Here is an 11543-nt window from a genome sequence, read left to right on the forward strand (position 1 = left end):
AGATGTATACAATTGGCTCAAGCTGTATTCCTGAGCAAATGACTTACCAGTTTGCAATTGGAATGGGCCAGGTAGGACACTTTATAAAACTAATTACAGCTTCTGGTCTGTAACTGTATGGTTAAAATGTTCTAGATTTTCTGCAGATAAAGTACATCTTACTGTACTTTACAACAACAAATTGTGCCATTTTTCAGAGTTTTGCAACAAATCATCATACATACATATGATGAAAGAATAACCCAAGTCAGAAAGAAACTTTTAGGGATGAATTTCTATCTTGTCACTGACTGAAATAAAATGTACCCGTCTAATTAAAGAAATACTCCACCCAAAACTGTTTCTTTATATGTTACTTACCCCATGTACTTTATATTGGTGGATGAAAATAATGTTTATTTCATGATTTTGTGCAGAATGTACAGAAAGAATATTATGGAGGCGATACTGACTAGTGTTTGTAGAATAGCAAGTGATGTGAAAAAAAAAAAAAAATCTTATGTTAATTCTGTCGCATAATCTACATCTAAGTTCCATTGTAACAAGAATGAGTCAGAGACATCATAAAGAGTTGGGGCAGCCACCCGTATAATATGCTCGGCTGCAAAATTGCTTCTTTTTGTACACAATGTGTATAGATCAGAGTCCAGAACAGAACTGCCTGTACTGAGGCAAGATGGCAGTTTTAAAGGCCTGGAAAGGAAATTACGTCAACGATGCAGGAACTGGGAGTGGTGTCCTCGTGCCCGGAAGTGACGTCATCCTTGGGGAAGGTCTGCAAGGGACTGAGAGAGATTAAGGGTCCCCGTGACCCCTTGAACCCTCAGACCAGACGTCGGACACCAGATAAATGTCCAAAATGAATTTATTATAATAATAAATGTGCACAAAGCACCCTCCACTCCACAATACTTAATAAATCAATAATCACAATCCTCCACTCCCAGACGCGTTGCCACCCTTCCACCCAGCTCAGCTCAACACTCTGGTCTCTCACAGTCCTTTATATAGTCCGTGACCTGGAAGCGTTTCTCTCTCTCTCTGTTCATGAGACCGTGAAAAGCTCCTTTTCTTCAACCCGGAAGTGTGTCATTCGCCCTGTCGCCCGTGACTAAGACGCACTTCCGGGTTATAGGTGAACAAAAGTCTCTGGGCCTTCCTGCAGCGTCCCCTGGAGGTTCCCATGGTATCCAGCAGGGCTGTGATGAAAAACTCCACTGTCCATGATGCCATGCTGGAACTCGGGGAACCTCCATGTTGCAGGCAGGGCTCCACCTGGCAGCTTGGGGGTATTGGCTGGGATGAACAGCTGGCCATATTCCACACAGTACACTCCGCCGCCCCCTGGCCTGGCGTAGAATTACTAGTGTTTAGGCCCTTCAGCTGTTTTCCATGTGCACGTGTGTGACAATGCCGCCTCCCTTAGCCCAGACCCATCGGGTCAGGCGGACTTGTCCGAAAGGTCGTGGACTCGAGAGAGAGCATCCACATTGGCATGGAGAGAACCCTTACGGTGAACAAGCGAGAACTTGTATGGTTGGAGGTCAAGAAACCACCTAGTGACCCGCGGATTTGACTCCTTGTGAAGGGCCATCCACTGGAGAGGTGCATGGTCCGTCACCAGAGTAAATTCACGGCCCAAGAGGTAGTATCGCAACTGCGTAATCGCCCATTTTATCGCAAGAGCCTCCCGTTCCACTGCCGCATACCTGGTGTCCCGATCCAGCAGTTTTCGGCTCAGGTACATGACAGGGTGTTCAACACCATCGACACTTTGGCTCAGCACGGCCCCCAGGCCTGTGTCCGAAGCGTCCGTCTGGAGTATGAAAGGAAGTGAAAAGTTGGGTGCTTTCAATATGGGTGCTGATGTAAGGGCCTGTTTTAGGTCACAAAATGCAGCGGCAGTCTTGTCAGCCCATACCACGTGGTTTGGAGCCCTCTTCTTTGTTAGGTCTGTCAAGGATGCTGCTCTCTCGGAGAACCGGGGTACAAACCAGCGGTAGTACCCAGCTAACCTGAGAAAAGCCTGCACTTGCCGCTTGGTATTCGAACAGGGCCAGTTTAATATGGCATTAACTTTGGAGCACTGTGGCTTCACGGCACTACGACCCACCAGGTAGCCCAAATACTTAGCTTCTTTTAATCCAAAGAAACACTTCTTTGGGTTAATTCGAAGCCCGGCTTCACCCAGTGTCCGCAATACCGTTTCCACCTACCGCACGTGATCCTTCTATGTGCTGGAATAGATGACAACGTCATCCAAATAAGCAGCACTAAACGCATTATGAGGCCGGAGCACTCTGTCCACCAGACGCTGAAAAGTTGCCGGAGCCCCATGTAACCCTAATGGGAGGACCCTGTACTGCCAGTGCCCACTAGGGGTGCTAAACGTGGTCTTAGCCTTCGCGGAGTCCGTTAAAGGAACCTGCCAGTACCCCTTTGTCATGTCAAGTGTGGTCAAAAATTTCGTTTGTCCAAGCCTCTCGACAAGGTTGTCCACACAAGGCATTGGATAGGCGTCAAACTGGGAGGCTTGATTCAGTCGACGGATGTCGTTGCAAAACCTCCAACTCCTGTCGGGCTTACTGACCAAGACAATTGGACTGGACCAGGGACTATAACGTTCCTCAATCACACCTAGCTCCAGCATGCGCTTGATCTTAAGCTCCACTTCTGCCTTCTTTGCTTCTGGAAGATGATATGGGCGTTCTCATGCGATAACTCCAGGTTCTGTCACTATGTCGTGCGCAATCAGAGAGGTCCTTCCGGGTTGTTCACTCACTACCTCCGGAACAGACAAGATCGCTGCCTCGAGTTCCCGTCTCTGTTTAGCATTCAAGTCGGGACCGAAGTTAAGGCTGTCATTCTGAGCAAAGAAAGAGCAGGGCTGAACGGAGGAGGGATCGGGATCCCTCTCCTTCCACGGCTTCAGCAAATTGACATGATATACCTGCTCGCTCGGCCGACGATTGGGTTGTTTCACCAAATAATCGACAAGCCCTTTCCTCTCCTTAACTTCATATCGGCCTTGCCAATGGGCAAGCAACTTAGAATGCGAGGTAGGGACCAACACCATGACCCGATCCCCCGGTTGGAACTCCCAGAGAGCTGTCCCACGATCATAATAGTGGGCCTGTGCTGCTTGCGCCTCTTCGATGTGACTTTTTAAAATAGGTTGGATTTTTCCGAATCGATCGCGTAACTGCGCGATATACTCTAATATATTGACAGAGGGAAGAGTCTCTCCTTCCCATCCCTCTTTTAAAACATCCAATAATCCTTGGGGTTGTCGTCCATACAACAGTTCAAAAGGGGAGAACCCCGTAGAGGCTTGTGGGACTTCCCGATAAGCAAAAAGGGCACGAGGGGGAGGAGCTGATCCCAGTTCCTCCCGTCCCTGCTGACCACCTTGCGCAGCATTTGCTTGAGAGTCTGATTGAACCTCTCGACAAGACCGTCGGCTTGAGGATGATACACCGTGGTCCTTAAGTGCTTTATTTTGAGTAACTTGGCCGTTTCCTTGAACGTCGCCAATGTAAAGGGCGTCCCTTGATCCGTAAGGACTTCTTTAGGGACCCCGACACGTGCAAATACACCCACTAGTTCCCATGCGATAGCTTTAGTAGTGGCAGAGCGCAGTGGAACTGCCTCTGGATATCGGGCAGCATAATCTACAAGGACTAATATATATTTATGTCCTCGGGCCGAGGGCTCCAGAAGTCCTACGATGTTGACCCCAGTACGCTCAAAGGGAACATCAATCAGGGGGAGGGGAACGAGAGGAGCGCGGTCCCTCCTAGGAATTTGCCGTAATTGACATTCTGGACAAGAGATGCAAAAATGGTGAACCTCCTCATTTATTCCCGGCCAATAAAATCTGAGCTTAATCCGCTCTGTCTTTTCGGTGCCTAAATGGCCTTCCAGGAGGTGGGCGTGCACCAACTCACAAACCTGCTGCTGGTAGGTTCGTGGGATTAGCAGCAACTTTCGCACCCTGCCCTCATGATCAGCTACTCGATATAACAGATCGTTGTCTAGTACAAAGTGAGGGCCGCGAGGCATGGGCTGATGAGTGCGTTGGCCATTGACAAGCACGACTGCATTTTTAGCAAACTTCAGGGAGTCGTCATTCCATTGCTCCCTCCTGAAAGACCCCGGTGTTTTTTTGAATTGAAATTGTATTTCGGAGAGAGGGTCCGGTCTGACCTCAAGGGGCCGGGAGTCCTCCCGACTTGTCAAGGCCCGGGTTGATGACGTGTTTAAGTGCGACGGCCCAGGAGCCTCCCCGTCCTCCTCAGAGTGTTCCGTATCTCTCTCCTCTGGCAGGTTACACGGCGTGGAAACAGCCTGAGTCGGGTTTGTCCTTTGTATGACTAGGCCTACAGGGTTACGGGGAGTAGTTATCAGTACACGGCATTTACTGTTAGACCAGTCCCGCCCTAGGATCACAGGAGAAGGTGGGTGTGGGTGGACCGCCACAGAGAACTTTTTTACTAACCCCTAATAGCTTATGACACACAGGGCGATTTTATATAAATGTGTTTCGCCGTGTATACACCGGATACTGGTCTTTTTTCTCGTCCATTGTCGCGGTAGTACGTAACGGCAATCACCAATAGAGATGTTGCTGCCGGAGTCTAGAAGGGCTGTAACTCTAAATCCATTAATTATTACCACTCCCATATGACCAATAGCCAGGGGGTTCATAAGTGCACATAACCGTCCTCCCTCCTTCCACCTGCATCCCTCCCCGCTCCCGCGCGAGTGGCCCACCCTGCGCCCCGGGGACATCGGGACAGGCTTCGGTTTATATGGAAGGGACTTATACAGTGGGACATAATCCCTATGGAGTCCACCAGAGGACCGTTCTGCTCTCACAGATTGTGAGGCTGGCTTAGATCTTACTTGAGCTATTAGCTCATCCATGGAATGAAAGTCTCCCCAGACCGGCTGGGCAAAATTGGGAAGACCTTTAAGTAAAATAAAGCAGGCCACCTGCTGCACAATTTGCCTTGTGTTTAATTCAAATGGCTTCAGCCATTGAGCCACTAGCTCCCAGAGATCATAAGCTTGATCTCTCCGGATCATATTCCCAAGCTTGTAGGTGTTTTACCTGCTGGTCTGGGGATAGCCCATGTGTCTCTGGGACCTTGGTCCCAATGGGCAGCTCAGTCCTCTCCTCTGAGAGAACATAGTACGCCCTTTTTGTTTTCCCCCCAGGAACCAGCCCACGTCAGTGGGTCTCCTCCACATTCTCCCTGTGTAGGACTAGGGGCTCATTGTCCCTTGGTGGGAGCGAAGCCTGCACCGTGCCGCTGTGGACCACTGAGCACGCCACCCACCCGGAAACATGGCCCCAGTACTCTCCTACCTGAGTATATCCAAGGTTCCTTCCCGGTTTCTTCTGGGAAAGTCGTATCCTACCGACTACGCCACTGTAACAAGAATGAGTCAGAGACATCATAAAGAGTTGGGGCAGCCACCTGTATAATATGCTTGGCTGCAAAATTGCTTTTTTTTTCTACACGATGTGTATAGATCAGAGTCCAGAACAGAACTGCCTGTGCTGAGGCAAGATGGCAGTTTTAAAGGCCTGGAAAGGAAATGACGTCAGTGGTGCAGGAACTGGGAGTGGCGTCCTCGTGCCCGGAAGTGACGTCATCCTTGGGACCGGCAAGAGGCAGGATTTCCCGGGAAAGGTCTGTAAAAGACTGAGAGAGATAGTCAGTACACTCCGCCGCCCCCTGGCCTGGCGTAGAATTACTAGTGTTTAGGCCCTTCAGCTGTTTCCTATGTGCACGTGTGTGACACCGTGTAATGCTCAAAACATGTAAAATGCATGCTTTTTTGCTAAAATATTGTTAAACAGTTAACACATCATAAACATGAAACCTAAAGCCTCTTAAAAATGAATTTTTGAATTGAAAACAAACCTATCCTCATCATTTGTTGGTCAATGACCCTGTCTTGAAGTTCAGAAAGCTGCCATGTGGATTATGCGACACGAGTAACTGGCCACCATTGAGTTCTGTTGTGTCATAAACTTATTTCTCTCTATTCTGCACAAAAAAAAAAATTTCTTGTCCAAAAACGTGAGATTAAATTTTTTTCTTGGTTTTTCTGTTGTCTCAGGTGGCTACACTGTGGGACCACAAGCTCTAATTGACCTTCTAAGACAACGCTCACGACCTTATCTTTTTTCAAATACTCTTCCTCCACCCGTTGTGGGCTCTGCCACCAAAGCACTGGAATTGCTGATGGCAAGTGCAGAGATTGCACAAAGCATGGCAGCCAAAACCAAGAGGTAAGCCAGACCCCCAGCTTCACCCAGGTTCACACAAGTAAACTTAAAATATGTATGTGCAATGGTTTAATGGGAATATCAGAAGTAGCTGGTGGACTAATGTTGTTAATGTTCTTGGCTGTTGTTCATATTCATTCTATCTGCTTCTTTTCTTGAGTTTATATGCAATGACAGCAAAATAATGTTGCACTTACTGTAAGTTCATTTTAAGATTGATTAACTAATGGTTGTTTCCTAAAACCCTTCATAACTAAACTAGTATGAAAATTTGTTTGTAAATTAATGACTAACCCAATTTAGTCGTTGCTCACAAACGGCTTCATTATTTGGATATTATCAGCAGTTCTGACCACAAAATCAGAGGCCACTCATCTTGATACAAGAAAATTAACTGACGTGCACATTAGGATAGGACTGTGGTAAACTTCACCCTCGAACTTTTGAAAAATGTACTAGCTGCATAGTTTACCGTTTGTTTAGGGCACTTGCATCCCAACCCTGCAAGTGAGGTACAAACTAAAAATTGACGTTCAAGCTGCAGGCAGGTGAGATGCATTACAAAAGCATAAAAATGAAGTTGAGATTACATCCACTGTTACTATGCTGACATAATATATTTTCAAATATAATAAATAATCATTTAATCCAGTTTTATTTTGGGTCACAGCAGACATTTCAGTACATTATTTCTAATTCTAGTGCCGAATCCCCAATCTATGACTGAAGGGAGGCATAACAGTCCACACTGCAGGATGGTCCTGTGTTATGGAGCACATTTTAGTAATTTGGAAGATTGTCATTCAGTGGCTACACAAATTAATTATGAGACTTAGATGTTCACCTAAATACTAATTGTGCCATTATTGTTATGTAAGCTGGCATGCACTTTCTCCGTGGTGAACTGGAAGATGATGACCATTAGATGGAGTGAAAAATTTTTTCAATTGTAACACTGAGGGAGAGGACACAGACTTTATAAAGTGGACCTGGATGTAAAAATCAACATTACCACAGAAGTTTTCACTTGATCCATGTATGAATGATGTTCATAATAATTGTGTTGTGTTTGTTACATGAAGTGTTAGTTCTGATTTATTTTAATTAATTTTTCTTTGAGTCATCATGTTTCCATTCAATTCATGCTGTATTGTTTGAGCAAGACTGAAAAAGGTCAATTGGGGAATGGAACTACGTGTCGTTCTGGCTTAATCTGGCCTTCTATCTGTGTGTCTGAATAGAAAAAATATAAATACCTGACTCGGCCACATCATGTCATGTGATTGACTTATTTCTGACACATACACATGTTTTACTTTGTTTTCTATCATTTTTTTTTATTTGACTCAATAGAATATCCTGCTTTGCTCTGAAGTTAATGCTGTTTCTACTGAAACAGAAAGCCTGCTATATTGTGCCTCTGCCAGTGAGAACTATTTACTCAAGATATTTGTGCCTTTTTTAACAAACCAGCTCCTATACATGTGTAAACAAAAATTAATTAATCTTATTGTACAATACATTTCATACATATTCTCAAAACATTTCTGTACAGAAAGGGTCAGATTGTATACACAATTTTTTTTTGCTTTTTAAATAAAGTGCTTTCTTATTCAGAGCATAACCTTCATTCATCCAACTATTTAATTTTATTCATTGAACAGGATGGAAAACGATAATGTAGGAGCAACAGAGCATATCTTGAAAGTATCAGGCTGAACGCTGGACTGCACTCAACTAGATATACTTGATAAATTAATCTAAGGAATCCTAGTTATTATTTACAAACGTCCATCACATTGTAACTGGGCCTGTTAGGTGATGAATCACATCTGTCTTCCACTTTTGATGGCACAGTGCTGTTTCTGGCACATCTTCACTGCCTCTTTAGACATCTGATTTTATAGTTTAGTGACATGTGTCGTAACAAAGTCCTTTATTAGTACATTTTCAGACACCAATAACAAACCCAGAGTATTTACAGAGTTACAGCTAACAAAATACACATTGTTACTCAAATAGCTCTTTCACAGGCAATATGAAGTCTTGACAGTCCAGATTTCTAAGCGTCGCCTTTGTGACTTGTGCCTTTACAGATTTCGTAGTGAAATGCAAGCTGCTGGGTTTACAATTGGAGGTGCAGATCATCCCATTTGTCCTGTGATGCTGGGAGATGCGCGTCTTGCTTCTCTTATGGCTGATGACATGCTGAAGAAAGGTATGAATGCTGACTTGCACTGATTTTCAGAGATCAGTTGTTTTATTTTTTTTTTGTTGTTTAGCTTTCACAGTATTGCTTATTTCACTTTAGATATAAGCGATAAAGATAAATTGGTTATTTACATTAACATTATCCACTTCAAGAAGCTGTAAAATTTAAAATATTCCCATAGTTTTTAATCTTTTTTTAAAAAAAGCTGTTTTTTTGTCATTTTACAGCCTTAGTTTCTACAATGTAGTAATTCTAATATAATTTGTTTTACTGTGAATTGTGCATTTCAGTAGGATCAGCTACTAATAATCAATCCATCCACAAGTTCTAGAATTCTCAAATTTTCAAATGTATTTGTATTGTTGGCCAAGTCTGCTCTTTCAGTAGAATATTCTTTCAATAGCAAATTCTTCTAAGGGATGGTGCCAGTCAAAGAATGATCCATTATCTCAACACAGGTTCAAATACAGACTGGTTTTGTCTGTACTAAACAGCTATTCTGAGTGGTCTACATTTTGGTGTATGAAAGCATACCCTCTACTGAGTCCTGGGAGACGTCACTACACATGTGGGGAATAACTGAGATACATGGAAGGGTATGACAGAAAGGATCCTGAATGCAAACTTTTTACTGAATTTCTGTGGTAGTCATGGACTGTTCATAATGAGCACACTGTTCAAACACAGGGAAGCTCAAAGGTTGACGTGGTACCAGAATACCTTGCACCAGATATTACTGATTTTACTGATCTGAGGGTATATGTTCGGTATAGTCTGGTAAAGACAGGTGCTGAGTCGTCAGCTGATCACTAGTTGGTGGTGAAGTGGCTCAGATGGATGTATAGTGCCTGTTGAGTAGACTTAGCAAACCAAAATGGATAGTGAGGATTGACTGAGAGCAATAAGTGAATGTCTTTGTTCAGGATGACTTCCACTCTCACCTATGGATGACCTTTACCTGTATCATAGGAAAGGTCAGGGAGACTGAGCCTGAATAGACTCCATAAAAGATATCAGCAGTTGCAGGACATTGTGGCAAGAATGTTGTTGGTGTCTATCATGGGGGCAACTCTAGGACTTGTTGGTGAATGACATTAGGGAGGGAAGCCATTAAGCTGAAGAAGCCTTCCATGCAATGCTAGAATTATGGTCCCCAGATTTGACATTACAGAGGCGTTAAAGAAAACTTTGACAGGGCAGGTGGAATCTCACTCGGCAAGGATGGAGAAACATTGATCTAGTGATATTGGTTCAAGGAGCACTTTGAGGAACTCATAAACCTCTTTGGGATTTTAAAAAGCTTTTTCTACATGGCTGCAGGGGTAGATGGGATTTATTTCCTCAAATCAGCTGCTTCTAACACAAGATTTTCTGTATATTGTATTTTAATGTCATCTTTTCTTTCACTCTCCAAACAGGGATTTATGTGATTGGATTCAGCTATCCTGTGGTGCCAAAGGGCAAGGCTAGGATTCGTGTGCAGATCTCTGCTGCACACAGTAACGAAGACATTGACCGCTGTGTAGATTCATTCAGAGAAGTAGGACGCAAACATGGTGTGGTTTCTTAGTGCCATTGTCAATTTAACACCTACCTGTTTTGGATCAAGCAAGAGGAGTCACCATTGATTGGGGAAGGCTGATTCACTGTCTAGTTTCTTTGTACTTGGATATATGCCAAGTCATAAAGCTGAGAACTTTATCTGGTGTTTGAACATGGCAGGAGAAGCTTTCTGATAAGATGGCAGTGGTTGAAGATTCTAAATAAAGGTCAAGTAATACTAAAGTAAAAATTATTCAGAGCATTTTATTAGCCGGGGTGTGTGCACGCTGTATTCACATTTTGTCACTGTCCATTTAAATGGGTACTATTATGTATCTTCAGTTTTCTTTACTTTCATTCTTCTAGCTGCTACTGCTGATTTAAAATAATTGTTCCATTAATTCCCCTACATTTTAGGCTTATTAAAGTGCATTCAATATTTGTAATCTATGTTTAACTCCTTATGCAATAAGGGGTTTTGGCATTATTGCCCCTAAATTACATATCCAAAAATAAACAGCAATTACTCCACTTAATGTAATAAAGGAGCTACTGTACATATGGCTGAAGAATAGCAAGTACAACACTTCATATTTTTTAAAAGAAAGCATTTATATGATTCAACACCTTTGTTTACATTATTATAAACTACCGTATATACTCACGTACAAGTCTGGTCTTGAAATCCGAAAAATCGATCATAAAATCAGACCTGGACTTGTACACCTGTTCAAAGATGCGACACTTATTAATTTTTTTTTTTTTAAATTTTCTTGCCTCCTCCAATCCAGTTTCTCAGACACATCGAATTTTGTTGCAGCAGCGCAATTACCAATTTCCTTCGCCACATCAACAAAGTTTAATTTAAAACCAGCTTCATATTTTCTTCTGATTGAACAATCCATCGTAGATAAAGGATGCTCTTACAATAAGGTATCTGAGGGTGTAACATACAAAAAACACAAATCAGTGCAAACGTTGCTTCGGAGTAGGTTGGGTATTACTGAGAGAGAGAGAGAGGGGTTAGGAGCATACAGCGCATTGCCGCACCCACATAGAAAAAAAGGCTGTGTGCTCCGTGGTTACTCTCTCCGGTGGGCGTTAGCATATCATAATCTCTTGTACCAATAGCGTGAGTTTTCCGCATTCGACTTATATGACCGACATTATGAAATATCAGAAATTATACTGTAAAATCAAGTCCCGACTTATCCGCGGGAGAACTTATCCGTGAGTATATATGGTAAGTAAAACACAAAAATTTGTACTTTTGGGGTTTCTCTTCAGAAAACTGGATTTTACAGTACATACCCAAGACATTTTATGATGTACAACCCTGGAATCAATTTTCTTTTGTATCCTAGCTTGTCAGCTCTCATTTTACCAAATTTAGATGTCATATCCCGTAACGTTGCAAAGTTATACTGTTTGGCACAAGTTGTCCACCTTAGGATAGCGTACAGTATTCACTTGGTACTTGGTATCAGT

At 43.3% G+C, this 11543-nt stretch overlaps 1 protein-coding gene across 1 annotated transcript in view; it reads left to right on the top strand.

Moving 5' to 3' along the window:
- gcat (glycine C-acetyltransferase) overlaps positions 1-10305 on the top strand; it is a 41053-nt gene extending 30748 nt beyond the window's left edge. Inside the window, exons 7-9 of the mRNA XM_028815584.2 lie at positions 6133-6304; positions 8398-8519; positions 9932-10305. Coding sequence (XP_028671417.2) covers positions 6133-6304; positions 8398-8519; positions 9932-10083 — 446 coding nt within the window. The 3' untranslated portion in view covers positions 10084-10305. The remainder of the gene's footprint in view (positions 1-6132; positions 6305-8397; positions 8520-9931) is intronic.
- Positions 10306-11543: the final 1238 nt, after the last annotated feature.

This window comes from Erpetoichthys calabaricus, chromosome 12 (assembly GCF_900747795.2).
Source record: "Erpetoichthys calabaricus chromosome 12, fErpCal1.3, whole genome shotgun sequence".
Taxonomy (NCBI): Eukaryota; Metazoa; Chordata; class Cladistia; order Polypteriformes; family Polypteridae; genus Erpetoichthys; species Erpetoichthys calabaricus.